We start from the raw sequence: 24940 nt of genomic DNA on the forward strand, positions 1-24940 counted from the left end.
GGAATTTATTTTCAAATTTCGATATTTTATTTCTCTTTGCCTTGACTTTTTTTAAGCATTTTCGTGGCAGCGCGTTGAATTATCGGGGATAGAAAGAGAGAAATATTTCTCGTTCCAATGAATTTTAAATATTATTATTGTTGTTATTGGATGGTCGACTAATAATTTCAAACACACGTTTTTCACATGTACAACACGTGTTGTCCGTTCAAGTTGGCGTACAATTTTGGTTTTAATTAAAATCCTATTACCTTTATGTTCCACAACGTGATAGAATTTTGAGAGAATAAAAACGATACGTTAGATTTTCTTTGATTCAAGAGAAGATGAATCTAGTTCATCTTGATGAACAACTTTTGGAAAGATTTTCATGCAACTATTCGTCGTTGCTATTAAATTGATTCGAAATGAGTGTGAGAATGAGGCTCTTCCTGCTGCTTAATGAGAAGAAATGGCTGAGATTTAATAAAGAAAGAAAGGAGGGAAGAGTTCTCGTTAATCATAACCAATTTTATCTTATATGAAATTCTCTCTTTCTCTCTCTCTCTCTCTCTCTTACGCTTAAAACCGAATCAAAACTGATAACTTCTCGTACACGATGAAAACGAATTGCACACCTTCGTTAATCAAATCCGTATTAAACCGTATTTTGAATTATTATGTATGAGAAATGAAAATTAATCGCCATTGTTAGTATCGTTGGCAACTAGATTACTTAAGCTTGCCAGAATATTTATCACTGCAGTGCTGTTAACAGAGTTATGAAAAAAAATGAACGCAATAACTCTCTCTCTCTCCTCCCCTCTAATAATCCTCTCGAAATATATTCCTGATATTTCATTCGTCTTTCGTCATTAAAACTCACCGTTTCTTACCTGTCAATTTAAACTTAACCTGTAAATATTTCTATCTTCTTTTAAAACTACAATTTCTGGAATTGAAAAAGAAGGAAACAAAGAAAAATTTTCTTCCAAATTAAAGTCGAAGAAGCGTCTCGATTTCGATATCCCCCTCCACGCACTGTTCCAAAAAAAAACCTTGGTTCTTGGTCCAAAAATACGAGTTGACGTGTTAAGATCCTCGACACAGGTTTCTCTTCCCTCGTTAAATCACTCGCCGGTGATGAGTGTGAAATTTAATTAACGTTAAGAAACGACAGGGGCGGCCCTGTAACGGGGAAATAAGCTACCGATAAAGTTTATTTTCCAAGTGGAAAAGATGTTGCTCCTCTTAACGAGCGACTGCAGCTGAAAACAATATCGACTCGCGATATTACGATAATTAAATTTCTCCGTTTGTGCAAAACGTGCAAAGGATATCTCTCTCTCTCTCCCTTTAGATGGAACCTCGGGGCCGAAAGTTGGAATCGAACTTGTTCGATCCCTTTAATTCGAGGCAAACTTTATCACTTTGTCATCGAAACAAGCAAGTCCGTTCTTCAGACTCGTTTTCTCCCTCGTTTGAGCTCTTCTTCGATTCGATTAATTCGATTACTCGTCGCTGACAACAACAGTATCGTCGCTTTTCGGCTCGTTCTTATATTTTAAATGAAGATGAGGAAGATCAAATTTATCGCGATGAACGGAATCACTGTGTTTCTTCTTTGATAAATACAATTTCATTTGAACGAACGTAAAAATTAAATATATATACAGTGTAACAAGATTTTGGTCATGGATGAAAGAAAACGAGATTTTTGGAGGAAAATATCGTGTTTCAAAATGGAGTCTCGTGTTTAGATGATAAACTCGAAGATATTTTTTTGAACTGCAATTGAATTATCGGAACGTGATTGCAAACATTTATACGGAAGATGGGATTTTCGAGTAATTTTTTAATTATTTTTGGTTAGGAGTGCAGGTATTATTACACAACGAATCAACAGAGAAACAAAATGAATCCACCCTCGAGTTTCGATATCCCACTTCGTTCTTTGGGAAGAGGTGGGAAACAAAAGCCACTCAAAAATCCACTTGGAAGCTTTACCAGTAAAAGCAATAGCCATTCCTTCACAAAGACACCCTTTGTATTTTCTTGCCAGTCCCCTTTCTTTATCCTCTATTTGAACGCCAAACACTCGTAACCCCATGTTCGAGGATCCACGTTGTTTCTGATGAAACTTTATATATTGACGGACACGTAAGAAAACTATTCTTATAGTTGTTGTATATAAAAATTACATTTAGTACATCCGAGTAAAATATTTTCCTCAAACTTCGGAAAAAGAATTAAATTTGAAAGAATTAAAATTTTATTGGATGTATGTTTAAATAATAATTGCAGATCATGTATACATGTGTATTCTATGTTTGCATAAAAATTGCAAGAATTTTTATTTCCATTAAATATATTGTAATAGTGATTCAGATTCATTCGTGTTATAGTTATTATGAATAGGGAAGAAACAAATGAAAGGATCGTACAATACAACAATTAAATGTAACAATATCGATATTTATTTTTATAAACTTGTTCAGAAATAGGAGATTGAATATTTTATATTTATGTCCATTTTCATAATAATCGACCAAAAACGAAACATAAAAGGAACGAAAGTGAAAATCGATCAAGAAATTTCTAATAAAGAAACATGTTATAAAATAGGAAATAACAGCAATATTCCAATAACAATACAAATGTTAAACAGATGACATATCAAGTTATACGATTTGTATGAAAATGATTATTAGATGAGAACTCTTTGCACGACATTCATCGCGTTCACAATATGAACAGGAAAGGTGAACACACATCTCAATCGAATATCTCCTCGTTGGAGAACTGTTATTTCTGTTATTTCCTCTTGATTGCCTTTCTTATTAGCCAGCGTTCTCGAAGAATTTTTCACGTGTACCTTCTAATTAGATAAAATGTGGATGTTGGAAGAAAACTTTGTCAAATTTTGTTAAGCTTATATTTTTTTTTTTTTCTATTCTTTTTCTTTCAGTTTGATAAAGCACGACAATAGAAATAAATAGAAATTTCCAGGGGGGGAAATCGAATTCTCTCGAAGATTTTGAATCATTAGAAACTCTAAGCAACAGACTGACGGACCCCTGGGGCACTGTTGAGTTTAATTAGCCGCGGCTAGTTATTAAGATGATTTCCTGGGTTCGTGGATTACCTCGTCGCGCTGTATAAACTTAATTAAGTGGTTGACGACTCGTCGGTTTGCCAGCCTTTTCGAAGAGAGAGAGAGAGAGAAAGAGAGAGACGTCTGATCGAATAATCTCTTCTGGGGAAAGAAGAAGAATTAAAAATCTTCGCTTCACACAGCTTGATGCAACTTTCACGACATCCATCCTCGGATATAATTTCGTAAATTATTGAGAAATACGATAATTGCAACATTACAATTATTCCAATCGAATTCAATTCAAGATTTTTCATCTTTTCGAGACAATAATCTTTTGCAAAAATCCATGTTACTCTAATACATCGCTGCAGAAAGCGATTATTAATTGTTCTCTCGTTATTAAATAGACTTGATAAATCATCGGTAACTTTTCTTCCCTTTGGAATTACAATTTCCAAGAAAGATAATTCCTCTCGAAGCATCGAATCCCATGAACTTTTCTTAAATTATACAAGTTTATCGAAACTTGATCGAGGAACGAGATTCGGTGTCGTTATGCGTCGCTATAAATCCAGGTTCGCCGCATTTACCCTCCTCGAGCCGGGGACATTAAGATGGCTAATCTATTCGAGGTGTAATTTAAGAATCGAGCGGAAATTGAATAAATTCGAGGACAAGGATTGAGATAACGTGGCCCGAGCAGCGGCCAGAATTTCAATGGCGGCTACATCGATCGAGGAATAAACGAAATATCGATGAAACCTGCCCGGGAATCGTATCCCATTTTCCTCCCAATTTGAATACGAAGGAGCCATTTCGATCGAGCGCTTCTCTCTTCAAACAACATTCGAGGAATATTCAATCAACGCACGATTTTTGAAAGTGTATAGTGATATACGGTATTATACGATATAAAATTTTAAGAAAATTTTATTTTGTCCTATCGTAATTACGTACAATAATTGTAGCCAAAATGGTGCAATATTTCTAAGATAGTAATATATATAGAACAGAGTTACCACATCGTGTGAAAATTTGATGAACACCAATGTTATTATAAGAGGACGTGGAAGAAGTAAGATTTATTTCTCGTTTAAAATGGCCCAGAAGAGGAAAATGTTCGAAGGAAATGATTTTCATCGTGCGTCCCTTCAAGAAGCTATTATGGGACGTCATATTCAATGAGAAGCGAATCGTTGAATCAGTCGAAGAAGCGCGTATAATTCGTCGTGCCGTGGCCATTTTCTCGGCGATCAGGACGTAACAATAACGTTTCCCCGTTGAATATTTTTCTCCACCCGGAGCGACGTAAAGCAATAAGAGGCGAAACAATGACGAGCAAATACGCAGGGACTTGTATTCGAAACGGAAAAGGAAGTCGAGCTGAAAATTAGCTCTCGTCTCGTTCGTGAAAACATTCGTTGATTCGATCCTTGTTCCTTCTCCCCTTTTATTTTTGATTTCCCCCCTTTTCTCTCGTAGACAATGGTGGATATTAAGCGCGCGAGATCGAGCGTGAAGATTAAATTCGTGTTGATTCGTCGGGAAATAAAATATAAAATATAAACGATAACTTTGATCGAAATGTTTAATCCTGTTTCTTGTGGATTCAATCTTTTTCTTAAGTAAAGTGGTCACTTAATCGTTCGGCGATCATAATTCGTTCGTTGACTCGATTTAAATCGGATTATTTCAAAAATTAGAATTTCGAAGGATAGAATGTTCGTGTAACGAATAAAATGGAGAAAATAACAGAGAGGAACGTAAAATAGAAGAAAGGAAAATGTTATTGGAGAAATTGCATTTATTATAGTTGAAATTGCACGCGTTAGGTTGGTCGAGGGAGCACCTCGAGATGGTACACGCCAACTTCAGGGCTATAAGTGAGGTCATATTAAACGTATCAGAAACTACTTTAACGAAGATGAAACGGATCAGTGTCAAAAGATGGAGTTCCGTTGCCGGAAAATGCAATATAATTAGGGAGAATGCAATATCCAGAGGAGAAGTTGAATAAATATTGCGAAAGAACTCGAAATTTATAAATTATTCCAATTCAAATTCTCAAATTATTTAATTCTCCGCTTTATCCTAATTGATCCTCTCTCTCTCTTAGAAATTGACCGATTCTCGAGAGTTCTACAAATCAAGAGTCAACTATCGCAAACGAAAAAAAATCTTTACTTCTTTTTCTCACAGATCTTCAACGCAAACAGACCTTTAAAATTCGCAGACATTTTAATTCGATCGATTCGCACGCAAAGAGAGACCAAAGGGAATCGTCTCTCGACCGTATACGCGAAAGTGATTCGCGGTTGGTGTTCCTCCACGAGGAAAAGGAGAAAACGAATCGCAAGAAGGAAGATAGATGGAAAAAGCTGGCTCGGTGATTGCATCGTCCTGTTCTTGGTTCGTAAGCAATATCTCACGATTCCATTCGGTGACCTAAATTCTTATAACGGGAGACAGGGAGAGAAAGAAGGCGGAAAGAGCGTTACTCGGCTCGACGAACTGACCAATCTGGCTAGGATCGATGTTATTGAATCACGATCGGTTCCTTCGCGAATCTTTTTTCAATCGTCACTTTTTGAACTCTCTTCTACGAATTTTTCTCCAGAATATTTTCTCCATGGAATTAACGCGTATGTATTCCGGATCGAAGTGAGGATTATTTATTTATTTTTCGGTATAAGTGTCGAATTTTTATTTCGTTAATAAGCTGGAAGAAAGATTCGATCGTGGGCGAAGATTAAATAAAAAAATAGTAAAAAAGTCTTTTGGCGGCGATCTCCTTTTGTCCGTGAATTTATGAAAAATTTAAACTTAGTATAAATATGCATGGAATGCATGGAGAAATATTCACAAGATAAAACAAATTCTCTATTTAGGTTCTATTTCCTGATATATTCATAAGACAATGCGCATTTGCATACATATACTCGATTTACTGACAAGTGCCGAAGTAATAGGGATTCGTTTCACCTCTCTCTCCCCCCTCCCCTCCCCCCGCCCTCCCTTCCTCTCCCCTCAAATATCATAGCGAATCTTCTATTTTGAATATTTCCTATGTATTTGCATATCGTATATCCTGTATACTTTTTCGCGTTTAAATTGTCCATAAATGCATAAAGACTGGCAATTTACTTATGGACAACTCTTTTCTGAAATGGAGATTAAGTCGGACGAGAACAATCGAGGTCATGGTTTCATCCCAGTGTGAAAGGTTGGAGGGATTCCTGTGTTGATGTAGACGCTTCTGCATATCTGGCATATGCTAATTCGTTCTCTAAAATATCATATACATATATCACTGTGAGCTACGCAAAATCTGCTGACAACGTATGGTACACGGTTGGCCGGCCATAAAGCATTTGTACTACTCGGGGACTCGTAAGATCTTGCGATAAAATTAAAAGAGGATTATGGAAATTTTTTTTTTCGCGCGAAATTATCGGTATTATTGTTATTATTATTACAATACTCGTGAAGTAAAAAAAAAAAAAAAATATCGTATAATTATGAAATATTTTCGCGAAATAATTAAAATAATAACAATGAAAATTTTCGTGAAAATTTCTTTCGTTCCGCAAAATGAGATTTTTATTATGAAAATTTAGATGGGATATGAATAACACACAATATTTTTGAGGTAAAAATCATTCGTTTCGATAATAATATTCTACCGGAAACGGGGACGAGTTTTATAAACATTAATTTGATCGCAATTAAATGTTTTACCAATTATTTATCTTCACGAACAAGTTCGTGTCTCTGTTTTCTCTTTCTTTCAGTTCAGTTTTAATTTATACTGTATCAATAATTATATAATGTTTGTACACTTTGATTATTAATTCGAGTCACAACCCGTGTTTCGAGGAAAATATTTTATTTTCAACAAATTGGTAAGTGATATAACAAAAATGTGAACGTGTTTGTGAAAATAGAAGGAAATTCTGGAGAAGAGATTCACTTTTTTTCTTTCTTTTTCTTTTTTTTTTTTTTCAGGAAACGAAATGTTGCGGATAATTGACGATAATTCACACTCGAAAGAGGTTAATCGAAATAGATAGAATGAAAATAGCGAAGCGAAAAAAACAACGAATTTTCCAATTAGAAAATAAATCGATTACTCTCGTGATTGGGATTCGCATTAAATTTAGCTGTGTTTCAAAATGTATTATCTTTATTTCATTACATTCGATATATTCCATCATTTCGCTTCACATATATATATATATATATATATAATAAACTTGGAAAGTTTGGATGTCCATTTGCAATTCAAAAATTAAAAAAAAAAAAATAAATAAATATAGATTTTGCTCAGTTCAGAAAATTCATTCGCATAAATTTCAAAGTTAATCAAAATACTACGGAATCGATTCTCATATCTTAATAATTTCGAATATCGAAATTGGAAACGATATTTTTAACTATGTTTGTTGGTAGTGTATGTATATATGAATGTGAATTTATTCTTCATCTTTTCGTATTCGATAACAAATGATTAAAGAATAATATCATTCCACGATCCAATAACGTGCAAAGTTAATAAACGAGGGGGTGGGAGAGGGTGTCATTCGAAAAGTTGGTTTAAAAGGCTGTCAAAATTCAATGAACGGGAAATATTCTCGGCGTTAAAATGCAAAGAGGCTCATTGAATTATGGAATATATACATAAAATTAGACGAAGATCTCTCTTAATCTTCGAGAAGATATTCCAAAGAGGAATCTTCGCCAAATGCTTTCGCTTATTGACTTCGTCCTCGGGAATAAGAATCGAGATTTAAAAATTTTCCTCGAATCGGAGAGAAAATTGATATTTCATCCTCGATACACTTTCCTCATAATAATTATCTTTCTAAGAAAAGAAATTAAGAGGATATTTTCTCTTTTCTTTCTTCTTTTCTCTTCTTTTTTTTTTTTTTTTGAACACGAAAGAGTGAGAAATCGAATTATCGGCCATCCTCGATACACTTTCGTCCATCCTTCCATTGTCTCGTCACGGGTCATGACGAGTTTCTGAAACTTCACGTTCGACTTCCATTAGCGAGATTATCTTGTCCAAGAATGGCAAGTGAGAGATGGAACAAAGTCGAGGATCATCTGTCCGTTTCTATTCGTTTGTCTAAATCTGCTTGAAATAGCAGGTTTCAATTCCTTGATATCGCAGGTTTTCGAACGAATTATTTTTAGGAAAGATACGATGTGAGACAAGGAATGAAATGTTGCGTTGTCAAGATTGTCTTCGATTCTGAAAAGTTAAAAAAGAGAATTCGTACTTCACGTTGTTTCTTGAATACGCGGCCAGAGAGAAAATATATTGGAATATTTTCCGTATTCGAGTCAAGGTAAATGGATGAATTTTGAGTCGTTCGGTTGTTAGACGGCACGTCTAACGAGAAAGTGATTTGGAACACGATGTTTTCAACACGATGATTCACCCCAGAAATGAGAATAATTTTGGACGGATGTATCGTCGATTCGCGTGAAATTATTAACAATGGAGAACGATGATTATCATCTATTTCTCAAATTGCTTTGTATCAACCAATTGAATTTCACATCATATTTCATAGTAAGATAGTCGAATTTCTGTTTAACCTTTGATCGATCCAAATTGTGAAGAATTTCTTCTCTAAATTAAATTTTATACAGAATTATTTATAACAATGTTATTTATCAACTGATCTATTATTCTATATTCATTTCGTTAAATCATCATAATAATTAACCATTCTTTTGCAGTTAGAGAAATTCGAGGGAGCAAACAAATTTTAATTTGTTCCTTTCACAATCTCAATGAATATCTCTTTCTGTCTTTAAGGATTCAAATTATTCCCTCCTCCTCGTGGATATTCCGCGAAAAAAGGGAAGGAAAAACATGGCAATTTCTCCAAGATCAATCCTCGAATTACAATCCCTGTTAATGAATTATCGTCCACCATTTCTTCTGCACCAATAACATAACGCGATAAATTCTCGATCGCAGATGCTCGTAACAATAAAATACCATAAATTCCTCTCCACCCATTATCTTCCTCGATTCAAGGTTAAAAAGACGTGGCGAGAATCTGTGATGAAGAGAATTGGCGAACAATCGGTGAGATTAATTAATTCGAACGAAAATAACGATATTATAACGATATTATAACTGTGGTTAGTTCTGGATCTGCGCTGGATCTCTCCTGAAATCGAGGTGCGTTTTCGTCCTCGACCACGAACGAACCGCTCCACGAATTCATGCAAAGTGCGTAATTAACGGAATCCAACGAACCGCGAAACGATCGGACCTGGATTCGCACAGAATCGTGTGTCGTCCGGCGATAAAATTAAACTTACCCTTCCCCGACGTTGATTTCGGTAACTGGTTTTGTCCGAATATTTGTATCGCAGACGAGAAGAGTGGATAACGAGGAATCAATTTTGAATGTAATTTATTCGTTCCACGAAACAAAGGATGGCACATATTACCAAAATTATTATTATAAATTTGGTAATTAATTCGAGCTTTTTCTGGTAATTGAAATTAACTAATTAGTTTTGCTTCTTCTATTGTGTTGACATATGTGTTAATCTTTTTTTTTTCTAGTCTAGTGGATATTAATTGATTTTTTAAAATTAGAATTACGATATTTTACTTTTCATTTCGATCTTTCGAAATCTCACATTTGACATTGTTCGAGATCTGGAAATATTACCTCGAATCCTCGAGATTTAGAAGAAAATTGTAAACGTCGCCGGGAAAATTGCTTGCAAAGTTCGTATCAAGCAAGTCAACTCACGTAGACGATAAATCAATCATTAATAAAGTTCCATCGAACGAGAATCGAATCCCACCTACGCTCGATAACAGCGGCGAAAACAGAAACAGAAGGGATCGTTGCATTTTGTTCCGGCAACCAACGACAATTTAATATTCTCTCGTTCGTTCGTCACTGCGTTTATAACGCCCCTTCCAGATTTCGTCCCCTTTATTGCCTGTATAAGCCAAAAGTGGAGCGAAAATTTCGGTCGGAAGAAGTCGCGAATCTCGCAGTGGCGAGGGTCGATAAATGGTCGGCATATTCGTAGTCGAAGTTCACTTAAATGTCGTCCACGCGATTAAATTTACGATCCTCCACTTCCTTCGACACACAAGTTTCAAAGACGCTTTGTACCATTTTCGGAAAATTGTTAAGATCGCAAAAAAAAAATTTTTTTTACATTTCGACATTTTGAAACTCAGATCCATTTCCAAATACCTAAATATCGACGTACACAGATTCAAGATTACGTAGCTCATGTATTATTATATATACATTCGATTACCACTTTCAAGCCAGAATTCGGATCGTAATTGTTTGACCGTTAAATTCCCACGCATCTAGGTCGCTCCAATCGTCTCACGCTTTTCACCCATACGATCGATCTGAATTATGGAACACCCATAAGGATACACAACCGCGTGTACAAATCAATACCAATTAACGAGAAAATTATCTCCTGTCCGAGTTAATTAATCGTTAACGTCGATTACAGATTTTGTGAACAATATATGTGTACACATCGAAGATTTCGTCAAATATTTAACAATCAATATTCGTGACGTGGATAGAAAGAGGATCGATTATGCGCGAAACGTTTATTCGATCGAAATTCCACTCGCTGGACGAGAAGCGATTTCGATTCGACACGAGTTACATCACACGAGTCGTGGCGTCTAAAACCATCAAGGTGGACGTTTACAAGGACGCTGCTCGAGCAGACTTAAGCAACCGAGAGAGGGAGAGAGGGTTTCGAATGACATCCGAGTGTCGGCATTGTTCCCTGCGTGGAGAACGATCTTCTTCGAGAAAGAAAACTGGCTCCATTGAGGATCGTGAAGGCGCGAGGGGTCAACGATAAAATGTGGGGAAGACGGTTTGAAGGCCCGCCCGAGACTTTTCACTCGTCCACGTAATTTTAAACGAATCCTCCTTGTGGCGATCTTTCTTCGAAAAGAGAAAAAGAGGAAGTGAGAGATGTAGCGTGGAGCGTAACGATGAAACAATCGATGGAAATAAATGGTTTAACAACGTTCCTCGAGATGGTATACCAAATTCCAGAAAATAATGTTGCAACAAATTCGAAACTGACAGAAACTCGATGCATGGAACGTTCATCGATTTTCCTTTTAATATACATTGATACACGAAAAGGAAATATATAAAAAAAAGTAGAATAGAGAAAAAAGAAATCTCAAACGGAAATTTTCAAATTTCGTCATTTTACGTGCAATCACACGTAAGCCCATTGTATATATCAAACATTCACAGAATATTCAAAGAACGTTGGAACCATCGCTGTTCGACGTAAAATTTCCACATTTGTTTCGTTGTTGCATCGATCGACACAGAAAGAAAAAACCTCGCCATCCTTCCAAACCAAAGGACGATCGAATCGATCCATCCTTTTCATTCCGCTCCTCTCGGTTCTTTATCCGCGCTCATCCCGTCGACGAAAGGAGGCGGCGATCGTGGGAATCGTTTCGATAAGCTTGGCCAACTAATCACCAACAGGCGCGAAATTTAAGCGATTAAAATCAGCCTCGGTTGAAATTTAATTAAGCTCTCGCGGCGAGTAATCGGCGATCGATCTGCCCATCCGTGAAATCGCGAGCCCTTACACGCCTCGGTGATCCTTCCTCTCTCCCCCCGTATCAAGTTATTTCGAATTAGGTTTATACGATTAAATGCGCCCCGATGGGATTAGACGATTAATCGAGACTCTCGACACTATTGGTTAAAAACTATTTATCTAAATAAATAAATTCAACTTTACGCTCGACTCATACGGTGTTTATTTTTAGAGTGAAATTTTCTCCAGAGATTTGTCTCGAGCATTTTGAGAAGGCGGGCAAATGTTATTTGGCGACAGTGTATTCACTCGACTAAACTTTCTCTAAAGCTTTATTTAAAATTTAAATTTTGAGGAGACAGAGAGGAAGATCAGATCGTCGATTTGACGAGTGAAATTAATAAGTGAGAAAGCTCAATTCGTGAAAACGAATGTATCAATGAATTAGTGGATTTTATGAACTCTTCAATATATGCTTACTATATTTTGAATATTTGGCGCATTTAATAGAGTAATTACACGATCTTTCGAGGAGTTGAAAGTACCAGAGATCAGTTGCAATTCGGATTTTAATCGAATCGATTCGTAATTCGTACATTTGGAATGATCGTTGCCCTGGCCTGGATTTTCCTTAAAACGGATAATTTCTGCGGATCCCGATTCTCTTTACCAAGGCAAAATGACGGAGGCACGCGACAATTGTAACTTGCGAGCAATTATCCTAAACCCGGATTCCATCTCTCGGGTCAATGATAATACAATCTCCAGAAATCTCTAATAATATCGAACTTGGCTAAACGATATACTTTGTGTTATAACTTGCAAGTGCAAAAAAAAGGGATAGCAAAAGGAATGTATGTCTTCAAAAATACGGAGAAATAATGGAAATAAACGATGGAAATAATCGAGGAAATTCAATTTTTTCTCGGAGCCGGTATACTCGTTCTGGGGGAGGGGGGGGGTGGAAGAGAGAAAATCAGGGGAAGCAGTGGCAATCTCGACAACGGCTCAATCCCTTCGCAGAAACTCGCGAAAAACTGGATATTTACTCGACAAGCCGAAACTTGGACCAAGTACAACAAGGTTTCTTGCAAACTTTACGAAATTCCAAGAAATTTCTGCTCTCACAATGCCACGTTTCGAGTCACGTAACGTTAAATATTGTAACAAACTTCGATCCCCAAGGAGAGATCGCGACTAAGCCTCGCGATCCATACGGTCTTAAAGCGAGTTTAAGCTTTACAATTTGAATTCGTATCTATATCCATGGATGTGAAAAAGGAATTTGAGGTGAGCTATACAATTTCCAATAGCTGAATTCGATTCTCAGAATTAATTTTCAAAATATTAATAGTCTCTTAATATGAAATCTGAAATACTTATGTAAAATATTTATGTAATAATTATTTTTTTGTGAAATATGCCATTGGAAATCAAGATCGTGAAATTATTATCTAGAATAATTGGTATTGTTTTGAACAAATTCTAGGTAAGGTAAGCTGCTTATACGGTTAGATACTCTTGGACTCTCATTATCGTCTACGAGACATGTCTTGAGTGAAGTTTCATCGCGAAGGTACTTTAGACTTGTCACTTCACTGTGAATGTACTCAGCTTCGTGCAATTCATCAAAAGTAGAAACTAGTTAATTTAGCGGTCATTTTGGGTGTTCATTTCGGATAAAATGCGATTATGAGATATACAATCTTTTACATTATTTTTACAAATAATCAAATTTTGTACTGGTGATAATAGGACGATGTAATCAATTATACAGACTATAAAAGTATAAAATATACAAGATTCGTATTATAAAATATGAAAAATAATCACCGACACCGATATATTATATGTCTTAATTAAAGGATTAAATTCTTGGCTGCATTCTTCGTCCTCGACAGTCTTCCACGATCTTCTTGAAAGTCAATGGTCGAAAAATGATCGAAACTACAAGGTTCAAGGTGCGAATTTGGCCCATGTAAACGAGTTTAAGAATGGACCAATCAAGAGTCGGATTAAGGAAGATGTAGTCTCTCGAGATCGGTTTCCATGACTACCAACCCCATTTCTGTATTCTCCTTTCTCTCCTCTCCCAATAACACGACCCGTCTTGTCCCATAGCCATTGCCGGGAGGAAAGGTCACGAGGTCGGTTGTCGCGTGATTCTTCGACTGGTGTTCCACACTATCGTGAGCCATATAATTATCCTCGTCGCGATTTCTGATCGTGTAACTCATCTGTTTGAACTTGGAGGAAGGATGGCATTCATTGCTTGGAAGAATCTTTTGGAAACGTAGTACAATGAGTTGAAGAAAATTTCAAGAGCATATTTTTATTTTCAAGCAAACTCAATATCTCCTAATACTAGAACAGCTCATAGATTAAAATTCCGCGGAATTACGGAAGTAATTTTTCAAATAATCGATCGGAACTGAAAGAGCAGACGTCTGGCATCCTGGACGAGAAATCGCTCGAATTTTCCACTTTTTTGCTCGATAAACGTCCCAGAATGGTGAATTCAATCTCGTTCGAATATATATCTGTTCGCGAGTGTGATAAAATTTCACTGGAGAAGGGAAAGTTTCGCATTCCGCGACTGGGGAACACGAGAAACGCTGCGAGCGTGGGTGGTATGCTTGATTTAATAAGCGAAGCTAGCGTTTCCAGCAGCTATTTTAATTATCCCCTGGTAAACCTCTGGATCACTGGCGGATACGGATGCCCGCGGTTTACCTTTGTTGTTGTCGGAACGAATCGGTGGGGGAGGGGGGGAGGGGGGGAATTTCGAGACGCCGAAGATTCGACTAAATTTCGACGGTGGAAACTAGTCGGGGAGATTGGAAATTAACCTAACGGAACAGAAATGGAGAATCAGCCTGGTGTAATAATTAGGGTGATGATGAAGTGGTTTGTTTGAAGCAGTAGTATTTGTTTTTGGAATAAAAAGAAACGAATCGTGGATTGTTATTATCACCGTGAATTGAAAAAATTGAATGGAGATTTGTGATTTATAAACGTATAAGCATCGTGACGAGTATCTTAATTTGAATATTGTTTATATTCCGTATATTTTTGCATATTTGAATTTTCTATGAATGTATAAATATTGGAAGTCTATTTATCAGATGTGTTATTCGATATCTGAGAAAAAAAGAAATGGTTGCAACGGTATTCTAGGGATATTGAATTGCATATGAATATACGGAATTACGGAATAAATCATTTTTATTATTTTTTTTTTTTTTTTTTTTTTTACGTCTCTCTATGCAAATATTTTCAAAATATCTTCGATCTAAACGTCTTACGTCATCCAGGACGTTTATTTAATAATCTCAGTCGTGCAAACGTAATAATTTCTCTCTGAAAACATAGATAATCTGTCGTGAAATAATATCTATATATAATTCCAGTCTATCGTCGCAACGAATTCTCGACAATTCTCGAGTGTAATTGAAACGGGGCGGGATCGAAAGAGACAGCTTGATATTCTCGAGATTTTAAATGAAGTTGCATCTCGGCCCAATTGCAGCTGTATCTGCCTGCTCATTAGCGAAAAAGGAACGAAAGGATTGTAGGTGAGGAGGAATAGTAGGTGGGAGAAGAAGCGTTTAAGCACTTCTGCTGTACCGGTTTTGGAATGAAAATTCATCACTGAGAATTAAGTTTTTAGCTTCGTGAGCTATGCGTTTAATTCGAATTACGAGCCACCAGAAGTGCCATTGTGCACGCTCAACAATTACTACGCGATTTCCGTGCATTTCACGTTCATTTTCACATTTCACGTATATAATATATATATGTACACGTAAGATTTTGATTTTTATTATCGTTATAGTTAATGAACAAATCAAATTTTTCTTTTCGCAAAAAAAGAACATTTACCTTCTCTGAATATCAATCATTTCGTGAACGAAGAAAATTTAAATCAATCCAATATTAAAAAGAACAATCATAATCACTTGGATATTAGATGTAACACTTTTGATATATTGCTCAATGCTTTATTTATTTTTCTTTTTTCCTTTCTTTCTCTCTCGTTGTAATTCTCTTCATTTTATCATCACTGGGAGGAGAATTTTTCTTCTACATCGTTAGATATTTAATATTCACATGAACAATTTTTGTTGTAATCCTAAAACACGATATTTTATTCGTAGAGAAAGAATTCCAATTTGTTTTTTTTTTGTCCCCCTTATGCACATTTTGTACTCCTTTTTATCGAACGTTTCGCTTTTTCAATCGTCTCTCCCTCCTTTATCTATCTACATCTATGTCCCCATATACGTCCCTTTATCTCCACGAATATCATTCTTTTATGGTATTATATTATATCTTCTTTTTATTTCCACTTAATCCCAGACAGACCGTGAGGCTGCATTTTGCTTTTATCCCTTTCCTTTTTTTGTCATACGTGTATATATATATATTCCACAGAGATCTACAGAGATCCCACTAAAAAACAATTCCACCCCTATCTCCTTGGTATCCCATTAGCGAAAAATATGTTTTTTATCCCGAAGGATACGTATTATAAACCCTGGCGCGCTATTATTTTCTTCCTCCCTCTTTCTTCTTCTAAAAAACAGTATTATTCATTTTAGAGTCCAGTCGGTTTATCCGGACACGTGACTTCCACGATTACGCGCGAACGAAAGAAAAGAGGATTAGCGTTAAATTTTGATAGTTTGTTTGATCCAACGCACGCCACGGTTTAATCTAATTTCCAGAAATGAATATGTGAACAGCGTCGAAAGCTAATAAAACGGACGAAAGTTTGTGGATGTTGAACCACGATGTGTTTCGTTGTGCCGAAAATATTATTAAAATATCGAGCGTTAAAATAGAGAAAACTAGTCTAATTTTGCACAAAACCGTTCAAAAGAATTGGCAAAAATAACGATCAGTTGAAAAGGATTGGAATTATTCCAAGTATTTTCTATTTCCAAAACGAAGACGTTAATGCAAGACGTTTATATATATATGTCTCAAACTCACTTCGAAGTTTTCGATTTTAAAAAATTGGGGATAATTTAGTTAGAAACGCTACCACTACGTTCCCTCCAAATATTCTATTTTTCAAAAATATTGAATAGAATTAAAACTCTGAAAAGCTAGCATCATACTTGGTCATGCTTAAGTATATCCCGCTATAATAAATTTTCACCAAAAATTCATGAGCAACAAGGCTTGAGGCATAATGTAAGTTGCGACCCCAAGGTTGGAGCACCCTAAGCTCCCAAGGAAGCAATACTAAGTGCCTGCTTTCCTATGAAACACCTTCAGGACACGTCGCAAGCTTCATCTTCCATTTATCGCGCTATTATCCGTATCTCCAAATCCCTCTATTCTCCTTGTGCTCTATCTTTATTTCCGCGCAATACGAATTTGTTTTTTCTTATTTTTCTTCTTCCATTTCTTTTTTCTTCTTTTTTCTTGCTCGTCGTACATTTCCCATATTGCGCGTGGCGGCGTGCCTCGCCAGATTGTATTTCTATTCCCGCCTTCGCTCGCGGCAAAATCACCATCAACTATTTTCCCAAATTTTATCCGCCTTGCGGCGACCCATCCCTCGCTCGCCATTTTCTCGCCCCTTTTTCTGCGATAAAAAGTCGATTCGAAGTGAGGCGAGGATGTGCGGTGTGTGTGTGTGTTTTCGAGGTTCAGCGCCTTCGAATTTTGTAGAAAAAAAGGTAATGCATCAGAGATGGAATTATAATAGGGAGTGTAATAATTTAGAAAAAAGGAAATGGAAATATTCGCTCGACTATGAGACAAGTAAAGGAAATAGGGGTCTGAAAAATTCCGACTGTCGCTTCTGAAATTGGCGTGATTGTAAGAATCGTTATTGGAAGAAGCGTCACCGAATTGTGAGCAGAGGTAGAGGTCAAAGATCGAGTGGTCATAAATCGAGGGAAAGTTACGTAGATTGTGAAAGAAATAGGTTACTCTTACTCGTTTCGATCGAAATTAATATTCTCTCGTAACGAGCGAATTTTGTGTTAAAAAAGAATTCAATCAATTTAATAGAAAAACGCAAGTTCGCACAAGAACGTTGCCAATAGCGGTTCAATAGCTCAAAGGACTCGAACGAAAGCAAAGACTCGCCCCTCCTTCGAGGGGCTCTAAATCCTCCACGATCTAATTACACAATTTTTATTGCCGCAAACAACGTGAACCGAATATTCGTCTCCGCTCCACTCCCGTCGAGTATCGATCATCCACCATAAATTCAATTTTCTCGAGGTCTCGCGTAATTTCAAGCACGATGAATAAACCGCCCCTTTACGCTCTCCATTCCGGTGTCAGTCTTAACGTAGACCCGTAATTGTTTCATCGGTATTTTCAGCGTGCGTCGATGCAATTTAACGCGCGATACGCTCTTGTTGGTCTTGATTTTCGTTGCCTGATTTCGTCCCACGTTCCATTGTTCTTCCCCTTTGTGACACGAGCTCTGTCACGCGCTATTAAAAGCGCGACGATAACTTTTCCACTCGAGTAGGAATTTTCGTGCGTTTCATCGCGATTAAAGAGGCGGTTAAAGACGTTGTCGAATGTCCCCTTGTTCCTCGAGCACGAAACGAAAGTGTGGAAAGGGTGGAAAAATTCGAGATCGAGTCGGTCGATGAGTTTGGAACAATTCTACGGAACGGTATTCCGTTGGAATGGAAATTGAATCAGTTTTTTTCGTGTGCAAGCCCTGTCATATGACCTCCTTTGTAATTAGTATTACAAAGGAGATTGAGTGTTGGTTGAATTAACGGGTTATACGGGTTAATTGTTAATTTTATATTTTGCAGGAATGATCTAGTTTTATGGTTTATTTTATGATATTCGTTGAATGTTTCGTAGTAAATTTTTAATCTTATATCAGAGATCTTATATTATTTGGGCTGGTGCATTTAGGTTATCCTTTGATGATACGATTATATTATATTTTTCATCGATAAAGTTGTAACAATTTCTCGTATTCTCGAAAACATTATTACCTTGGTTTAAATTTTTCTGTACCGTTTTAAAAAAATGTCTTTACTTTAGATATAATAACAAAAGAAATTTCCAGTTTTCATATAGAAAACATCGGAGGAAATTAAGAAAAAATTTTCTCGCGAAAATACACTCATAAAATAGAAGAAACTGAATCGAGAATGCTTCGTCTCGATATTACAAATCGGTTACGGGAGATATAAACATTCGAAGTTTCCATAATAATTAAGACAAAGATTATGAATGTGCCTGTGATCTACTGACCCATATCTTTTCTTGGAAATACGTATTATGTCGTATTTATACGTATTTCTAGGAATCGAGCATTATATAGCTCTTCCAGGAATCATGTTTGACATTTGTTTGGAGTTTGGGATAGGTCAGTGAGACGAGGGTGTGAGCAAAAGGTCCAAGTGACAAGGGTGATAAACGATAAAAAATGACACGATGATATCTCGACAACCGGAAGTCGAATCGAGATAAATCAAAAAGCGTTTCAAAGGGCAAGTCTCCATGCTTTTAATGATCGTTCATTCATTGACCGGAACGAATCGCTATTTTCGGTATCGTAGCGATACGAAATTTTTCTAATTTTAATACGGTTAAACGGGTTTGAGATAAACGATTAAAAATTACACGAGTTTTCTTTACGCGACGATATCGCAGCAACTAAAAATTGTGTCGAGATAAATCAAAAAGCGTTTTAAAGGATAAACTTCAGCGGTTCTAATGGCTCTTCGCTGATTGACCGAAAGTCATTATCTTCCGAAAGTTATTATATCGGTTCAAAGTTTCAAAGTAATTTTAATAGAGTTTAATCGAGTTCTAAAGGTAAATTACGCGATTAATGTGTTTATTTTTGGAAATAGTATCGCACAATCTTAATTATGATATTTTCATCGAAATTTTGAACGAAAAATTTAATGTAATGTCGGAACAGGATAAATCTTTTATATATATCTTAGTTTAAAGTCACTATATCGTTATATCGCGTAGAATTTTATTTTCCACTTATTTTTCGCGTTTTTCACATACTCGAAGCATAAAGAATAAACCTATTTCCCGATCGAACTCGTTTGATTTCCGCCTCGAACGTCGCTAACCATTCCTCGCCTCGCACTAAACACAATCGATCTCCGCCAATCGAGATTCCAAGGCGACGCCGATCGCCTCCTTGACCGGATTTCCCCGCGATCCGAATCGACGAGCACTGGTAAACGACGCAGCTTGTCGTCGTTCCGAATTCCACGCTTTTCGACGTTTCCATCCGTTTATTTCGACGATGTGTATATGTCGACATCCGTTTCGATTTCGCAAACGTCCACCTCTTATAAACTTTACCATCGAGATCTTATTTCATTTTTAAACTGGAACAAAGGTTTCGTGCGACTTACGCTCAATACGCCTTTGTCTCGTATTTTTATACTCGCGTTTCAGCGTTTCAGATGAAAATAAGACGATAATGATGGCGAGATTCGCGATCAGTTCATATTTTACCGGGATATTTGGAGCAGATTTTTTTCTTTCACTAGGTATTTATTATATATACAAGAAACTAAAATTAGCAAAACAATTCACTTGGTTCTCTTTTTATCTTATTTCTCGATCATAAATTTATAAAAAAAAAAAAAAAAAATACCTAAATTAAATACAACGAAGCGAACGAAGGAAACGAAATAAATTAAGTTAAAGCAAGGTTTAACTTGATATTTCTGCGGCTTCCCAAGACCCATCTATATTTTCTTCAGCACCGCAGCATCTTCCGTTTCGTTTTAAATACATTTTACGAGAAGGATTCGCACCACAGTGAACGTTGTGCCGTGGAACAATCCACTCTTCTTCCCACCACCATCCAATCATCATTATCATCGAAATCGACGCAATCCTGAATCAATTTCTTTAATCATCCTACAACCAACAACTCTTCCAATTCTGTAAAAGTGATCGACACCCTCGATTTTCCAATAATTTCTATTTTTACCTCTACTCCGTCCACTTTTCTTTCCACCACCATAATCCAATCATTATCATATTTCATCAATAATTCTTCCAATTAATATAATCGACACCCTTTCCCATTCCGACCAACAACTCTTCCAATTCTACAGAAATAATCGACATCTTCCACTTTCCAATAATTTTTATTTTCCTCTTCTTTCCACCACCATAATCCAATCATTATCATATTTCATCAATAATTCTTCCAATTAATATAATCGACACTCAACTCCGACCAACAACTCTTCCAATTCTACACAAGTAATTGACACCCTCCACTTTCCAATAATTTTTATTTTCACCTGTTAAAGATCATAACCCTCTATTCCATCCAATCTTCTTCCCAATAATTCTCCCAATTCTACAGAAAAAAATAATCGACACCCTCCACTTTCCAATAATTTTTATTTTCACCTGTTTCCATCCCCTTCCGTATCCCATCCAATCATTATCATATTTCAATAATTCTTCCAATTACGAAAATAATCGACACACTTTTCCAAATTCCAACCAACAACTCTTCCAATTCTACAGAAATAATCGACATCTTACATTCCAATTCTTATAATCCAATCATTATCATCAATAACCCTTCCAGCCACGAAAGTAATCGACACGCTTCTTCTCCATCCAATCATCACCGTTATCACGCGTGCATCATCGGCGCGAGATCCTCCTCCAAATCCATACACAACTAACATATACAATCGCAATTGTTCCAGCTACGGAAGCCAGTGTCGACACTCTCGATCCCGGGGGCGATGAAGAACAGCGGCGGCGTGGGCGGCGGGGTCGGCGTGGGGGGCGCCGGGGGTGGCGGCGGTGCTGGCTGCGGTAGCGGCGGCGCTACCGGGGCCGGCGAGGAGGCCGGTATCGCCCTTGTCGGCATCCACTCGGAGTACCCGCGCTACGTGGACGAGCGTGTCCTGGCCGGGGGCGGGCAGGTGAAGGGCCCCTCGGGCAGCATTGGGCCGGGCTCGAAGCACAAACCGAACGTCGGCTACCGGCTCGGCAGGCGGAAGGCCCTTTTCGAGAAGCGGAAACGCATCAGCGACTACGCCCTCGTCATGGGGATGTTCGGCATCATCGTGATGGTCATCGAGAACGAACTGTCCAGCGCCGGTGTCTACACCAAGGTGAGTACGCGTTCAATGTACATTAATGTTACATAATCGACGATTATTACTTATAATGCTTTCTGTGTTGAGGTTGTTCGTTTAAGTTTTCGTTTAAACAGCGAATCGCGGCAGGTTTTGTTCTTTTGATGGATGAATATCAGGGGATGAAATTTTGCGAGCTTTTTTTAATTAATATACCCTGAGTTTTGAAAAATGAGAAGAAAAATTCATGGTGTCGAGATTTGGATGGAATATTTATCGCGCGATTAATGGAATCGGGATAATATAAAATTGTCCGAACAAGGCAAGGAATTTGGTTCAAAATGATTGCCCGAATACCTTAAATACCTCCGATTACCAAAATGCTAAACAGACTCGTTTTCAGATTTTAAGTTGCTCTTAACTCTCATTTCATAAATCGAGCTTCCAATAAATTTACTTTGGGAACAAAGTTTGCGAAATAAGGGAAATACTCTTAATCGAACAGCGATCGTTTGCATAATCAAACCGGGCTTCTTCTTCGAGTAGGAGCCTCGAGTAGAATTTTAAAAAACTATTCTAATTCCTTGGAACGTTCGTTTTAGTCCCACAATTGGAGGAACAAATTTCGCAAACAGCGGCCTGGCATCTTCGAAGCCTGGAATTTCACTAATATGAAACAAGACAAGAGCACGGCACTCTCTTGGCAACTTTTTAATAGATTCAACCGGCCTACTTCGCGGATCAGTTTGTCTCGTTTTCGTCGATCCCTGAAACTTGACGCGTTTCTCATGCAGATCCGGCCGAAACTTTTCAAACTCTCGCGACAGAATTAACAAGAGTACATCCATTCGGGTTATATAATATCGCATGATGAGAAAATTTATGACGAGGGTTGCTATCCTCCAGTTTCCAGTTTAAATTTTAAACAATTGTCCCGTTACATTCGTGCTACATTCGTTCGATATTTTCAACAGTTAAACGGATTGTTGTGAAATTATTAATAGGATAGTTGGATCGCGTAAAGAAAGGTGGTTAATATTTATTCAGAAATGGCTGACTGTTCTTCGTAAAGAGGCGGAAGAATGGAACCGAATTGCGGCGATGCAAGTTGTATGCTAATGGGATTGCTTGATGTATTTTCTATGTTAATTTGAGAGCAAGGGAAGAACATTAGGATGCATATTGAGAAGAATACTAAAGATAAAATTGCGCGGAACCCATTGGGTTTAACATGTGTCGAGAATAATGTTTTATTTCGTAGGAATATGATGCTTCCTCCCTACAATTTGAACAAACGATACGTCGATAAAAAGAAATATATATATATATTCATTGAATTGAATTTCCTTTCCTTTTCGAAGTTGATTGAAAAAATTTGAAACATCAATAATATTTTTCTCGATATCGAAGAATTCGTTGAAATGACTTTCTTGAAATGAGGATACGCGATGTCAAATGATGTTCAAATTGCATCGACTATCGATTGGACGATGACTTTCTGTGATAATTAATTAATATTAAGTCATAAATAATTACACGAATCGGAGCGATATTGAAAGAGTGTGGCACCTTTTCGTGCCACAATTTTTCTATTGATAGTCGAGCGCACGTTTGTTAAAAGACAAGAGATAAGCTCGAAAAGCTTTCCATTACCTCTTTCAAGCGATGACGCGTTCTTTTACAGCGAAACAACACGCTGGATCACACGTGCCTTGCTGGTAAATTTAAAAATATTCCTCTATTAGAGGTATTCGTCGAAAAGCGTGCAAGGAATTAATTTCTTCGCGAAGGGAAGAAAAATTAGATTGGAATAATTTTGATGGAGAGTATCACAACTTTTCTCAACTTTCTGGCTTATTACAGAAATATTATAAAGAAAAAAGATGGCAAAAATTAAAATTCAACGATAAAGTGACGAAATCGAAGAAATTTCGTTATTTCTTTCATCAAGAATTATTAATTCGTTCTTGTCTTCAAATCTTCTTTAAATAGTTCAATTCGAAACTCGTTATTTGCTCATTGATTCAAAGGTTTCTCGCGCCTCGTTCAATTAAACCGCTATTCGCCTACGATTCGATCAATTGAACGTCTCCTTTGAAAGCATCTCTTCTTGCGAAAGTAGCAAAGTGCGTCGTCTCCCTAATTAGATAGCAAACTGATATGTTAATTAACTGTCTACCCCGTAATCAATTGGTAATTCTGAGAGAGATGGAGAAATTTCTTGTTTCCTCGTAGAGGATGAACGATGAATTGCACGTTTCGATAGATAATTAAATAATTGAAGGCTAGATCCTTTTTATGGTGTATGAAAGTAAACTAATTTCTTGCAATTCTTGTATTTTGTAAATTTATATAGGAAAGGCAAGAGGAGAAAGATCTCGACAAATAAAAGAAACGAGCGATATCAAAGTGAATTTCTTTAGTTAGGAAAATAAAATAGTTCTTCTCGTGATTCATAGAAATAATTTAAAAATATTGATAGAGAAAATTGGAAAGTAAAGCACGAAAGTTTCGTTTATTTATTTTCTATCATCTTATCTCGATGTCCCGCGTCGATCACGTGCTTCCCCGATATATCTCATTTGGGAACGATATGAAATTGATGCATACGAAAGAATTCAACCGGTCAACCGTGGCGCATCCTGTGAAAATATTTGCCTCGATTGCTTATACATCTTATTCGCTTTCAAACGTGATTCCCATTTATTTATTTGCGATCGAGGAATAATCCTCGAATCGAAGATCAAAGTAACCTCGTTAAACAATAATTATAATTCCATCCTTCGTATCTCAATTTATCATTGGAGAATTTCAAACAATTTTTTCGAACATCGAGCATCGAAATCACGTACTCGACGAAACGAGCGAGCGTGTCGTCAAAAATAATATTTTCCAGGGAATGATAAAAATACACAACATCTAAAACGATCAAAAAACGATCAAAGATATCCCAGAAACACGACATCAAACACCGATATTTTCCACCGAAGAAAAGACGAAATCACTTGATCCGATCAAGTTCTTTCACCCCCTTATTTGCAAATTAAGTCTCTGCCCGATAAATCACAGCGATCGAGTAAATAGGATAATGGCAGGAAGTCGGTGCTCGACACGCGAATTTATCGCCCTGTTTATTTTCCCAATTCTTTTGCTCGTCGAGCGAGCCGTGGTAACGATCTCTGGT

The 24940-nt window shown here is 36.9% G+C and overlaps 1 protein-coding gene across 1 annotated transcript in view; it reads left to right on the plus strand.

Annotated features, from left to right (window-relative positions):
- The window catches only part of LOC100868178 (uncharacterized), a 179110-nt gene that overhangs the window by 127157 nt on the left and 27013 nt on the right, over positions 1-24940 (plus strand). The window contains exon 5 of the mRNA XM_012491430.3: positions 21379-21792. Within this exon, the coding sequence (XP_012346884.1) occupies positions 21379-21792 (414 nt within the window). The remainder of the gene's footprint in view (positions 1-21378; positions 21793-24940) is intronic.

This window comes from Apis florea, unplaced genomic scaffold, assembly GCF_048593485.1.
Source record: "Apis florea isolate Af1SG1 unplaced genomic scaffold, ASM4859348v1 contig_3793_pilon, whole genome shotgun sequence".
NCBI classification, from domain to species: domain Eukaryota; kingdom Metazoa; phylum Arthropoda; class Insecta; order Hymenoptera; family Apidae; genus Apis; species Apis florea.